General features: G+C 46.0%; 1 protein-coding gene across 1 annotated transcript in view; it reads left to right on the top strand.

Moving 5' to 3' along the window:
• The window catches only part of ldlrb (low density lipoprotein receptor b), a 16,923-nt gene extending 4,459 nt beyond the window's left edge, over window positions 1-12,464 (top strand). The window contains exons 2-18 of the mRNA XM_056586042.1: window positions 1,032-1,157; window positions 1,617-1,739; window positions 1,872-2,252; window positions 2,349-2,471; window positions 2,673-2,795; window positions 3,385-3,510; window positions 3,638-3,766; window positions 4,055-4,226; window positions 5,249-5,476; window positions 6,177-6,295; window positions 6,403-6,542; window positions 6,729-6,870; window positions 6,983-7,135; window positions 7,664-7,855; window positions 8,182-8,259; window positions 8,713-8,873; window positions 9,864-12,464. Of these exons, the coding sequence (XP_056442017.1) occupies window positions 1,032-1,157; window positions 1,617-1,739; window positions 1,872-2,252; window positions 2,349-2,471; window positions 2,673-2,795; window positions 3,385-3,510; window positions 3,638-3,766; window positions 4,055-4,226; window positions 5,249-5,476; window positions 6,177-6,295; window positions 6,403-6,542; window positions 6,729-6,870; window positions 6,983-7,135; window positions 7,664-7,855; window positions 8,182-8,259; window positions 8,713-8,873; window positions 9,864-9,902 (2,555 nt within the window). The 3' untranslated portion in view covers window positions 9,903-12,464. The remainder of the gene's footprint in view (window positions 1-1,031; window positions 1,158-1,616; window positions 1,740-1,871; window positions 2,253-2,348; window positions 2,472-2,672; window positions 2,796-3,384; window positions 3,511-3,637; window positions 3,767-4,054; window positions 4,227-5,248; window positions 5,477-6,176; window positions 6,296-6,402; window positions 6,543-6,728; window positions 6,871-6,982; window positions 7,136-7,663; window positions 7,856-8,181; window positions 8,260-8,712; window positions 8,874-9,863) is intronic.
• Window positions 12,465-13,939: the final 1,475 nt, after the last annotated feature.

The following is a 13,939-nucleotide window of genomic DNA, read 5'->3' as shown; positions in this document are numbered from 1 at the left end:
TTTCCAATATTATTGTCCAACATTAACATGTATTGGTTGTTAAAGTAAAATGATAGAATTGAATGATTCCTTCGTCAAAGAATATACACCTAGGGGATTATGATTTGGCCTTTATGACTGATAGAAGGAGTTTCAATAAGTAAAGGCAATGGAGCCTTTACTTATTGTCCATTGTAATTGTAGTAGTAATTGAATATAGGGTTAGGGTAAGGAGGATTGGATTTGAGTGGATATGCAAGTGTTGCTTCATTCAATTTGTTCCCTACATATTTCACAACCTCCTAAGGGCATGAGACATGGGTTCAGTTTAGCGATACCGGTGGCATCACAAACTTGTTTCATCCAGGGTGTTGCACTCATTCCAAACCTATACAATAAACACACAACAAACAACTGACAACAGAGGTATAATAGATCCATGTTTTTATAGCAAAAACATATTTTCAATGTTTCAAAGTTTTGTTAAAAAAAAAGAGGTGTTTATTTTCTCTTGTAAATGACGATAAAATCACACTGGGGAAGGGTTTACCGTCAAGTAAAGAGTGCGTTTCATGCCGATATCAGCGTATGAGTGTTGAACCTGCCGTCGCTTTGAGCGTCTGTGTCTGTGCAACTTTGATAAATCCCTCTGTGATTTAGCAAAGTAATCCGCCTAATGATTAATCCTCCTCATTAGAGCATTGTTACCCCATATCCTGTTTCCATACACGTTTGTGCAACGCATAATGGTGTCATCATAACCGTTTGTTAGGGTGTCACTTCCCACAACAGGCCTCCTTTACCGCCTTCTACACTTACATCCTCATTCAGTGTTGGTTAACTATTAACCCCACCAGGATGCAGTTTTATTTCACTCAGATAAGACATAGATTGCTTAACCGAATAAAAGCGAGGCAGGAGTGGCGAGAGACTACAGCATATCCCCCTTTGACATTTAAATGTTCATTAAAGCATCGCCCTCATTCTGTGCCTGCACTATAGATATGGGATGAATTGTTGATGTTGTTGTGTGTGTGTGTGTGTGTTCACAGATGCTGCGGCAGGGTGTAACTCCGCGCAGTTCACCTGCGGGAACGGCCGCTGTGTGACCACCAGATGGATCTGTGACGGCTCGGACGACTGCGGCGACGGGAGCGACGAGCTGAACTCCACCTGTGGTAAGCTCCCGTCACACCTGAAGGACGGGTGTGAGGGGAATCTGTGTGAATGACACAGAACTGAGGTCACATGGCCTGGATTACAAGATAAGGCTCGGAGCGGATGGTTTGACACACCGTATTGAACCAAGTAGCCAATCAGCCTTAAGTGGATGATTAGGTTTCATGTATCCCCCCACCATGTTAAACAGTCCCAAACACCACGGTCCCGTTATGAAAAATAAGAACAGCATTTAAACGTCCTAAAGACCATGAGATATATCTGCAATAGAACCTTTTTAAACTCTAACAGTCATTTATAAAAAAAAATATATAAACTCTTGATCTTTTCCATTTCTATTTGTAATTGAAAGCATAAGACGTTATGACACCTGATTATTTCTGGGAACATGAGTGGACATCTCAATCCTCGTTGTGTGCTTCCTCCTGCCGTTTTCTGCTTCCTGTCGCGCTCTGCAGCTGCCAAGGCCTGCCTCCCCTCCGAGTTCAGCTGCGGCGACCCCCGGAACCAATGCATCTCGGAGCGCTGGAAATGCGACGGAGCCGCCGACTGTGACAACGGGGAGGATGAGAAGGGCTGTGGTAAGACCTGAGAAGGAACAGACGTTAACGCAGCAATAAGCATTCACCGACAACAAGTCAATGACCACTAATGTGTCTAGTGATCATTCCCTAACGGTGTTCCCCTTCCGAATCCCTCCTGTAACCACACAGCGGCCAAGACGTGCTCCGCCGGTGAGTTCCGCTGCGGCAGCGGCCACTGCGTCTCCACCTCCTTCGTCTGCGACCGGGAGCACGACTGCGAGGACGGCTCGGACGAGGACGGCTGCCCGCCGCCCTCCTGCAGCGCCGGGTCCTTCCAGTGCAACAACACGGTGTGCGTGCCGGCCCTGTGGGCCTGCGACGGCGACGGCGACTGCATCGACGGCTCGGACGAGTGGCCCCGGAGCTGCGCGGGGCGGGGGCACGCAGAGAGGAAGCCCGCGGAGTGCGGGCCCCAGCAGTTCCTCTGCGGCAGCGGCGAGTGCGTCCACAGCAGCTGGCGGTGTGACGGCGGCGCCGACTGCCGCGACCATTCGGACGAGGACAACTGCAGTGAGTGGGGGGGGGCTGTGCTTGCAGATTATTCGTCAAGGGGGGGCCGATTAAGTGAGCTCAGCAATTAACGTCGGCATCCTTTGTGTCGGGCAGCCGACGCTACCTGCCAGCCGGACGAGTTCCAGTGTAACGACGGCCTCTGTATCCGTGGCGACCTCCAGTGTGACGGAGTGGAGGACTGCAGGGACGTCAGCGACGAGATGGGCTGCAGCCAAGGTGAGAGCCTGCCTTCACCCAGCCCCTCCTCCCATGATACAGATAGAGGGGCACCTTTACTATGTGTACGCAGGCACCTGTATATACACAGTAATATCCTCATATCTCCTCACGTCCTCCTTCCTTCAGATTGTGTAACAGTCCAACCCGCCTCATCCAAAGCTCATCTCCTGCTCTCTCTCTCTCTCTCTCTCCTCCCAGTGAACGTGTGCGAGGGCCCCTCCCTGTTTAAGTGTCGCAGCGGGGAGTGTGTCAGCATGGAGAAGGTGTGTGACAAGACCAGTGACTGCAGCGACTCGTCTGACGAGCCCGCGAGCGATTGCGGTGAGTTCAGCACGTGGTGGCGGTTTAGTGAGCTGTGCTGCCGTATTGTGATTCGAACCGCCAAACCAAAGCACCAAAGAAACCTGTTGGGCAGTCCCTGTTGACTGATGGGACTGCTTCAAGGGAAGAGTCATACGCTGAGTCTGCGCTTTCATTCAGCTATTTCGTTCTTCTAACCAATGTGGGCTATTCTGGTGTTTAACCTCTGCATGCGCAATTCGATACGGTGTATCATTGCAGAAGTACTGGTATATTATGTATGCATAAAAAAAACAGAGCATATCAAATTGTTCAGCCTTTAGAGTTGGTCAAATGTGCCATTCCCAAGTGTCCATTACACCAGTGTTGTCTGGTGTCACTACGACAGCCAGCGCCCTCTCCGCTTTAACTCACGAGACCAGGAAAAATTAAAAGGAAAACGGCTGAATCCAGGCCTGGAAAATCAGATTAGCGTACCAGGAAGTAGCCAGGACACGTTTGGCAAGATAGTCAGCGGTCTGGAACCGTCTGCAGCTAATGTATTAGGAAAAAGGCTGTCGTGTATGGAGGGTTTTTAACGTGTTTCTGCCGTGTTTCTGACCCTGTTTAGACAAAAACGAGTGCGAGAACGCTAACAATGGAGGATGCTCACACACGTGTGTTAATCTCAAGCTGGGCTACAACTGTACCTGCCCTGTTGGCTACCGCCTCAGTATGGACAAGCACCTCTGTGTTGGTAAGAGGGTTACCATCACTATGCTGAGCTATGCATTTTCTTGGGGGTAAATCGATTATTTTAATAATTTATTGAAGGGCTTCCTGGTTATAACCTTTGACCCCGTCCCCGTTCCCGTCCCCTGCAGACATCAATGAGTGCTCCACCCCAGACATCTGCACTCAGATCTGCGTCAACCTCCCTGGTAGCTACAAGTGTGACTGTAAGGAGGGCTATGCAGTGGATCCTGTGACCAGGACATGCAAGGCTCGATCAGGTAATGTGTGCACAGCGCCTATAGTTATTTTTTCCAGCTGCTTTAATTGCTTCTTCCATTATAAATGTGTAATTGTTGGATTTTTTTAATTTCGAGTTTGATTAAGGTTTAACGCAAAAAATAATACACCGGGTCCTAGTTGTGTTCAGGAAAGACAGTGTTTTCGCTTCAACCAGCAGAGAACAATGTAACCAAACCCCGATGGCGAACTGTAAACACTGGGCTCGACTTTTGCTCTATGCTGCCAAACTCAACCTAGTTTCTATGATCTTATTCCGCTCTCTCCAGGCATCGTCCCCTACCTGTTCTTCACCAACAAACATGACGTGAGGAAGATGGCTGTGGACCGCACTGACTACGTGCGCCTGATGTCGGGCCTCAAGAACGTGGTGGCTCTGGACCTGGACATCCCCAGCAACACCCTCTTCTGGTCTGACCTTTCTCTGAAGAAGATATACAGGTTAGTGATGTCATGGGATATAGCTTAGTAGAAGTCCTCTGAAGCCCTTCCTTATGAGGGGGGGGTCCAAAGGCATACCTGAAACTGCAATAGTGTGTGTGTGAATAAGTGAGTGTGTGTGTGTGCGTCTGTGTCATCCTGCCCATCGTAACTATTGTTAAGGCAGTAGCGATTCAGTAGTATTTCACTTTTGACACAAAATGAGCCTCATCGGAATACTGAAATCAAACTTTACACACTCTCTGCGCGGCAACCTTAAAGGTTGGGTATGGGATTTGCGAAACGCCAGCAGATTTTGAAAATAAACAACTCAAATGGTCCTACCCCCTCTCCTTCAACGCTGACTCTGACTCCACCCATTCCAAGTACATGGACGCGCAATCATGCACGAGCGAACACGGATGCGCGAGAGCGAGCCATTAACTAGTTAGCTAGCTCCAGTAGTTACCGCAGGATAACAACAAACAGAAGCTTGCTCTGGGTCACGAGGTTTGAGTACGTGCACGAAGGGGTCGCGCGGGGAGCGGGGGAGGGGGAGTGCAGTGCGACCGTTTGATTGACGTACTTACTGTCCAATGCAACTCGGTGGCTCTGGAAATCATTGGCTGGAGTTTTTCGAGCCCTGCCCGTTCCACAGATGATTGACTTGTTTAATTTTCATGTCAGTACTTCTAACTCAGTGGCTGTAAGTGGGTTATGATAAGGATTTCAAGTAATTTTGCAAAAATTGCCAAAAAAGCGAATTCCATACCCAACCTTTGATACTTAGCATGGCCGGACATTTCCGACGAAGCCCGGTTGTCGGGCCTCGGGCGTAGATATTTCCATGAGCCATCGCTGTCGGCCCATGAACGTGTGTGTCCCTTCCGCAGCCACAAAATGGTTGTGTCCTTCAGATGTCCTTCTTTGCGGGCTGAGGCTTTTTGCTCAAAGCCCACAGGTTAGTCTGCAGACAGTGAGGGGTCCAACCCAGTATCTATCAGCTATGGGGGAGGATGCTCATTCATGTCTCCCCCTCCCAGCACCAAGATCAGCGCTTCGGGCGAGGAACCTGCCCACCGCGTGGTGGTCGACAGTGACCTCACCTCCCCCGAGGGTTTGGCCGTGGACTGGGTGCACGGGAACATCTACTGGACGGACAGCGAGCAGCAGACCATCTCCGTGGCGACGGTGGACGGCAGCAAGAGGAAGACGCTGATCTCCACAGGCCTGGACCGGCCACGCGCCATCGCGGTGGACCCCGTGCAGAAGTGAGTACGGCCGGATCTCTCTCTCTCTCTCTCTCTCTCTCTCTCTCTCTCTCTCTCTCTCTCTCTCTCTCTCTCTCTCTCTCTCTCTCTCTCTCTCTCTCTCTCAAAACTTTCGCTCTTTCTCTCTTTCTCTCAAAACTTTCGCTCTTTCTCTCTCTCTCTTAAAACTTTCTCTCTCTCTCAAAACATTCTCTTTCTCTCTCTCTCTCTCTCTCTCTCTCTCTCTCTCTCTCTCTCTCTCTCTCTCTCTCTCTCTCTCTCTCTCTCTCTCTCTCTCTCTCTCTCGCAAATCTTCCTCTCTGCGATCCCAGTTGGTGTGGTCCAGTTTCAACAACATGTGTTCACAACATGCTTGATGTTTTGGTGTGTTACACAACTCGATTCAACTCAACAGGGAAAATGTAAACAGCCGATGAGAAGTGTCGACATGTGGGAGAATAGACTCGCAGTGGTGGCACAAAATTCTTTCCGCGTGGTCTCCATCTTCCGAAGTGCACTCCCCAAAGAACAGTTGTTTGTCGGGCAAACGGACCTGAAAACCGGCGTTCATGTCTGTGGTCATACCGACCCCTGCTCGATGGTTTAGTGCTGGTTTCAGATTGAGGAAGCAGCCCAACAGCCGTCTCCATTATAGCGACGGAAGGTTGTGTTGTGCCATCCACAGGTTGTAACGGGAGCGTTTGTTTGTCTTTGTCCACAGTTTCATGTACTGGACCGATTGGGGAACCGAGGCCAAAATTGAAAAGAGCGGTTTGAACGGAGCCGGCCGCATTCCCTTGGTGACAGACAATATTGTGTGGCCTAACGGAATCACTCTGGGTAAGCTCACCTCCTTCACGCAACCACCACTCTGAAAGGCGGGAGTGGGGGGGGCCTGCTGTGTTAGGATGACACGATGCCATTGACTGTTGTTGTTGGTCTTCCAGACATGGTGAACCAGCGTCTGTACTGGGTGGATTCCAAGATGCACACGCTGTCCAGCGTGGACGTGAACGGCGGGACGCGGCACACGGTCATGCACGACGCGCACAAGCTGGCCCACCCCATCTCTCTGGACGTCTTCGAGGTTCGTAACCCATCCGCTGTGTTCTCACAGGAAAACGATCATCACATGTGATGTGTGTGACCAGATCGTAGTCCATCACTGTAATGTAGAACAGGGATATAATTCGATTGGACTTGCTTGTTTTAATCCTTCAATCGACCATAAGCTTAACCCCCCCCCCCCCCAACACACATCCATGTTACACAGGATAAAGTCTACTGGACGGATGTCAACAACAATGCACTTTACAGTGCCAACCGTCACACAGGAAATGACATCACCGAGCTGGCGACGGACTTGGACCAGCCCGAAGACATCGTCTTGTACCACAGCCTCAAGCAGCCCATGGGTACGGCACGTCGCAAACTCAGCTAAGCTAAACCCAGGACAGGAAACCATCAGCTGACCTTCGACACTCACTCTCCCCATTTGTGTGTGTGTGTGTGTGTGTGTGTGTGCAGGTACCAACTGGTGCAGAGAGGGGAACAGTATGAACGGAGGCTGTGAGTTCCTCTGTCTTCCCGCCCCCGTGATCAACCAGCGCTCCGCTAAGTACACCTGCGCCTGTCCCGACCACGCTACCCTGGCCCCCGACATGAGGAAGTGTGTGAAAGGTGCGGAGAACCCAAAGAGAAACCCACACGCAAATCATTTGTTCATAAATAGAAACGTTGTTTCTTGCACGTCGTCGAACACTAGTAAACCATGACCTTCTGATAGGGAAGATCTTAACCTTGGCTTCCTGTGAATAAGCTCTTATGGGGTTTCTAATATGTAAAACGTATGTCCACAAAAGTGCCTGGTTAGTTAATGCCGGTGGTTCTCAAATGTTTTTGATTTGTTCTTCAAAACTGTGCCCTACCTTTAATTAACAACTCCAAAATACAAATAAATTGGTACAGCTTTAGGAAAAAATGTCATGCCCCTATCGATATAATATTATTTTGGTTGAACATAATCGCCATCTTTCTATGATTCACTTCATCCCATCACTTTGTCACACTTTTCTTTGTTCATCCCAATTTTTCTTCAATATTCAACCAAATAAATGGGTGAATAATACCATTGTTCAACCAGGTTCCGCCATGAATGATCACATGGCCTCTGCTAACAATCCCCCCCTCATCGGTTTCCCAAACCAGGCATGGCTGTTCCTCCTGCTCCAGCCAAGCCTATAACAAGGCCGACCCCGAAGGCGACACCACAACAGCCTGCCCTTCCCCCCACCACCACCACCAGTATCAATACCAGAGCTGCACAGAGGCCTGCCTCTCCGTCAACTACCTCCCCCTCCTCCACCCCCACAGCCCCGCCCTCTCTCGTCTCAGCTCAAGGTATAGTGAAGTCTCGCTGGGTTACTGCATTAGTGATATTTGTCAGTGGGAGTATTCCTTTCATGTGATGCAGAATCTTCCCTTAAATGCCATCCTGGCTGATTGCCATATTTACCTAAGTATTATAAGTATAAGTATTAGTATAAGTATAAGTATACGGTTTTGCACAAGTATGAACAATGCTACATGCACTACTCTTAAAGGGAATTTAAGGGATTTTTTGTAACAATACACAATGCTGAATATTTCCCCTGAAAGGTCTGAATAAATGAGTTCAGTGGTTTTGGAGGTGTAGAGGTTAAACCTCTTGTTTGTTGTCCCTTTAGTGAACAACAGATATGCTGCTATGCCGAAGCCGGCCGAGTCTTCACATCCTGGGGCGCTACTCATCGTGCTGCCAATATGTAAGTTGTGAGCCCATCCTTTCTCACTCTGTCTCTGTCTTTCTCTCTGTCTCCCTTTCTGTCTCTGTCTCTGTCTCCTTCTCTGTCTCGGTCACTCTCTCTGTCTCCCTTTCTCTCTCTCTCTCTCTTTCACTCTCTCTCTATCTCTCTTGCGCTCTCTCTCTTCCTCTTGCTCTCTCTGTCTCTCTGTCTCTTTCACTCTCATTCTCTCTCTTTCTCCCGCCTGTGGTATTTTGGGGAAACTTTCAGGGCTTCGCGAGTCATGCGTCATGAAGGAACTTGGATTACTCAGACTACAGCTGTGACAATCAATGGCAGGAATTTCTTTTTTCTTTTTTTTTTCTGGATTTCCCCCAAAAAACTAAAGAAGCTTCATTAACTGTTGCGTATATTATCTCAATGGGTGGGGTTCACCGGTCTCACCAAACGTCTCCATGCGCTTCTATTGGACAGGTGTGATGTGCCTGCTGGTCTTCGGGGGGTTGTTTCTATGGCGACAATGGCGCAGGAAGAACACCAACACCATCCACTTTGACAACCCGGTGTACCAGAAGACCACGGAGGACGAGGTCCACATCTGCACCAGCGATGCCGGCGGCTATGTCTATCCACAGGTACGACCTCCCCTCCCCCCTAACACCCTGATGTTATTCCTTCATGGCGGCCTTTCATGGCCCACTATACAACAGTGTGTGGCAAGTGCAGGAAAGGTATATGGTAATGCAGGTCATTGGGGTATATATTTTAATTAATAAATGATTGCAGTACCAGCATCTTTCTGTAGTCCTGCAGTCATCAATACAGAGAACATTGGTCCGCTTCGATTTGAGCCGGTAGGGACGTAGACTCGCGATACCAGAGACGATCAGAGATCTCACCACGTACCAAACGTCTAAGAATTTCTAAATGCAAGTTAGAACGGCCCCTAACAGACCTACTCTTTTTACGTTGTATAGTGAATGATACAGTACCGTAAACTATGCCCTCCTCTCGTTCTCCTCAGTAGTGAAGACAACAGGAGATACAGTGAACTACTTTGCAAAAAGTATAGATTCTGTTTCAACCAATGTGGGCTCAATCCACAGCAACTTTATTTTATACATATTGGTACGACAGTTTTTTGCAAGCACACATGAATTTTCACGTCCCCGCATCAATATGAAGGCCCCCTCAAGCGATGCAGGCTTTTCTTAAGCTCTTCAGAGGCTGACTTATGAGTCTAGTAGGGATGTAGTTTAGGTTCTCCTTCCAAGCACTGCCTGGTCTTTGGAGTGATCCAGACCTCTAGCGAGTAGACAGGAGCGACGGGGCAGGTCAAAGCGATTCCAAGATGTCGGGGACAAAACGGAAGCCAAATAAAATCAGAATAAAATCAGAATCAAATCCACAAGGAGTGTGTGTTTGGAAGGAAACGACCACTGAGAAAGGCCGGTTTACAATGGCCATTAGGGGATAGAGATCACACTACAGATGACGGATGGAGCCAAGGTTTCAATGATACAAAAAGCGTTTTTACATTTGACTGTTACCATACCATTCATCCACAAACATTGATTGTTGTAGTTGAAGTACAAAAACAATCTTTATCTGCTCTTTTTTTTCAGAGGCAAATTGTTAGCGCAGAGGAAATGGACCTAGCATAACAAAGAGACGATGACGACAATGAAAGTCATGTTTTACCGACAACCGAAGACGTGTGATCTACTGCTGCTTATAGACCCTCCAACTCGGCCATGTTCTGTGGCTTTTCCATTTTTTTCCCTCTGCACTGTCACATCCAAATCTGAAGGAGAGAAGAATCATCAGGAGAAAAAAATGCACAAAAAAACTTTAGCGAATCCTTATGCCTCAACGAGAAAAGCCATACTTTGAGCTGTGTTCTACAATGACTCAGCAGAAAGGACATCACAGGAAGCCATTTTGTCCAATCTGAAAATGGCCAGAGAAGGAAGAAATTGTACAATTTGAAGTCAATGTTGATATATTATATATTTTACTTTATTTCAGTCAGCGATACGTGGAGTTTCTAATTTAAAGACACCTGCTAGCACATCCTTCATATCCTATATCACTTGTTACAGAGTACAGACAATTTGCATTCATCTCTATGTTGGCGGTACACACTTCTAGTGTTCCCTGTTACTAGGCACTGTAGTGATCAATCATTATATTATCTGTCAACAAACACACCTTATCGCACCATCTGTGCACCATGCACCATCAATTGCGTGCCCTTTCCTACGTTTTCTTGTGCCTTACCATCATTATACCTAGGATGACAACACTATGCTCCTTTCCCCATGCTCTACTCTTGAATGTGCCTCAACTCAGTAGGGGAGAGCCGGGTCGATTGAAACACTAAGATGACGTTACGTATACAAATAATTTCGTCAGGTGATCAACATCTCACATGTGTATCAGCTTTGTTACAAGTGTAATTTAATACATATGTTGGATGATCGCGCGGTTTTTTAACTTTGAACGTAAGTTGACATTTGTTTAAAACGCCCCGCCTAGTCGGTACGTTTGAAACACATATGCGGGACGAATGAAACACCATATTTTAAACAGAAACTATTGAACCTTACTCTTGTTTTTATTCAACATACCGGAAAACATACTAGTGTACTCGTCATTGCTAAGATTTCTCATAATTTCTCATAATATAAATAGGTCAAAAAAAAAAATTGTCCTGTGCATAATTGTCAAGATGCACATTTCGATTAAAACCCACCTTTCTTCTTTTATAGCAGTTGGACGACTACATTTTCATTTAATTTACTTATTTCCCTATCCTAAGTCATGTTTAGGGATACACAGTTGAACATCCTGTTATCTATTGTAAACAAAATGGTGATGTGCGGGCGTTTGAAACAAGTATTTCAATCGTCCCGACAGCGACTACTGTCACTTAAGCCTTTTTTGCCTCTTAACTTCAAAACTCTGACATTGCACACTTTAGGACAGGTTTAATTACTAATTCATCTGTTGTATTGTCATATTATTATGGCATGAAATTTCACATGAAAGACTTGATGGTTTTCGAGGAAATCGCTGTGTTTCAATCGTCCCGTGTTTCAATCGACCCTGCTATACCCTACTATCCTCCCACCATCTTCCCCTTAGTAAAGTCCTGACCTAGGCAGTTCCTACCTCAGCGAGGAATGGCCATAGTTACATTTTAACCCATGTATTTTCTCTTGGGGACAGTTTTGACTTTCATTTTTTGTGAAACCTGTTATGATGAGAGTTTGATGTTTCCGTGGTGGAAGCCATTTTGAAAGTAGTTCCTGTCGTGGTGTGAGCAGACGAAGTTCAGCCAAGGTTTACAATGCAGATTCTGCCCGATTGTTGAAGTCAACCAAAGTGAAGGAGGCCAGTGTGATCCGCCACCCAGGTGGTTTTGAGTGGCGCGAGAGCCTCTTTGTGTTTTGGGGACTCTGTAAATAATATCTGTTAAATATTTAGTAAAAAATATTTAGTGCTCTATCTGTGTCTATTTTATTTTGTTTTAATTAAGGATCCAAAACAATAAAAATATGTAAATATGACAGATTTATTTATATATACATATGTAATGTTGAATTTATTTTTATGTTTTGCCTTTGTTTCGACTTTGCAGTCTGTCTGTAAATAATCGTACTGGAGTGATGGTCAGTGCAGACGGATCTTGCTAATCCCTGCACTCCACAGCTAAATTGTACAACTTTGGTTCAATCGTTGCCATGGGGACATGGCGTAGTTTGTGTATATATGGCATTAGACAGCTCCAGCGCTGCCGTGTTGATTTAATTACCGTCCGCGGTGGGCTTGGATGTAACGAAGCGGGCGTGCTCCTTAATGGTTTGCTTTGTTTGGAAAGCCTTGAATGATCTATGAAAGCGCTCTGACTGCATTGTGCTGTAGGATTGAAGGAATATAAAGGCACTGTCGGGCACATTGCTTTTGATTGCAGCTCAAGTCAATTCTTGTTTGTTTGTGTTGTTCTTTTGTTTAATAAAAGCGAGTCCATTGTTCTCCTATCCCTCTTTTTATTTATTGATATTTATTAATATATGGGATGATTTTGATGCGCCGCTGGCACAACCATCTCTTGATGGCTGTATTTGAAAACTAGTTTCTCCAGTATCTACTCTCTGATAGAGTTGATAGTGAGTAGGGCCTACTGATCATCATAATCTAGTTTTGAGTGTATCCTCCCTGTATTATTTTCAATCCCTTGAAAAACACATTGATCCACAATCACACCTCTGTATGATCATGGATCAATGTGTATATCGAGGACTGAGATGCAGTGATGTACATCTAATTATCTACTGCTCAATTAGAGTATTTACAAAGAAAGAAACGCTTGTGTAATTGTAACAACAAATGATTTCAAGGGGGAAACTACCATCATATCAGCTTCCATGTGCACAAGGTCTTGTCTCTAGCAACAGGGGGACATTTCCTTTGGATTTCAGGGAAGCATGATCAAAGCATGCTGTAATGTGGCATGTTTTACCGTAAGTGCTTTATTGGGACGTGTCCAAAAAAGCTAAACCCACCCCCTTCCACTCAGTCCACTTAGAGACCGCAGCAAATCCAAACTTGGAGAAGTGGGGGCTATCTACTGCCTGCCTCCTCTGATTCATAAAATATATATATACGTTGTACTGCTAGGAATGTAATAATAATAAACAATGCCTTTTATAGTGATTTCAATGCGACTCCTCATACTGGAGACCAGTGAGGACTTATATGTATATATATATATATATATATATATATATATATATATATATATATATATATATATATTATATTATGTATATTATATTTAACTGTAAGCCGGTAACATAACATATAGTGCCAATACTGCCTTTGGAAGCACTCTGTAAGACAGTCTGTTCTGTTCTTCTTTTCGGTTCCACATTGATGGACACTCCCTCATCAGAGACCTCGGGCAATATAATACCCTTCATCAATAATGTATATTAAATTACCCTCCCCCATAGACACACACACACACTCACTTTTGTGTGTGTGTGCGTGTTTCCATGTGTGTTTAGGCAGTGTGCAAGGAGGGCAGCCAAACACAGTTTCATACAGAGGAGGTGTAAAATAGATAGCTCTAAGATAGCAATGCATAACATGTGCTCATATGTGTTAGGATGCTTCTCTCATTGGTCATGGTTTCATGGTATCTGACAGCCAAGCATCTAAAGAACGCATCGAAACAAAGACAAAAACTTGACCTTGTGTCACGTGCACATACGCACGGATATGTCCACTCTTTGATAACGATTTGTTGCACCCTCTTGCCCTTTTTTGATCTGGTGAGTGGAAACAATGTTCCACTTTTAAATTTCCCAATGTATATTTTAACGATTTATACACAGGTTGATCGTCTTATAGGAACTTCTTCCACTTCCACCTTGCCTTGAAAAGAGAAGTGGCTGCATGCTCTTCTTTGAATCGGTCCCATCTCTTCAAGCAGACACTTCCTTCAGCATGAAGGAAGTGTCTAAACCCGAGCTCCCTCCGTCTACATTCGATGGTAGGTCACACTAAGGCTAGCCACACTTTGCACTGTTACTGTTCAGATCTAGTGGAAACTTCTTTTTTCAGAACTTCTCTGGCCCCCAGCAAGCATGCAATGGGGAAACATTGAGGCTGTGTGTGCGTGTGCTTGTTCGTG

The sequence above is a fragment of the Gadus chalcogrammus genome, chromosome 3 (assembly GCF_026213295.1).
Source record: "Gadus chalcogrammus isolate NIFS_2021 chromosome 3, NIFS_Gcha_1.0, whole genome shotgun sequence".
Taxonomy (NCBI): domain Eukaryota; kingdom Metazoa; phylum Chordata; class Actinopteri; order Gadiformes; family Gadidae; genus Gadus; species Gadus chalcogrammus.
This window is presented reverse-complemented; position numbering and strand designations above follow the sequence as displayed.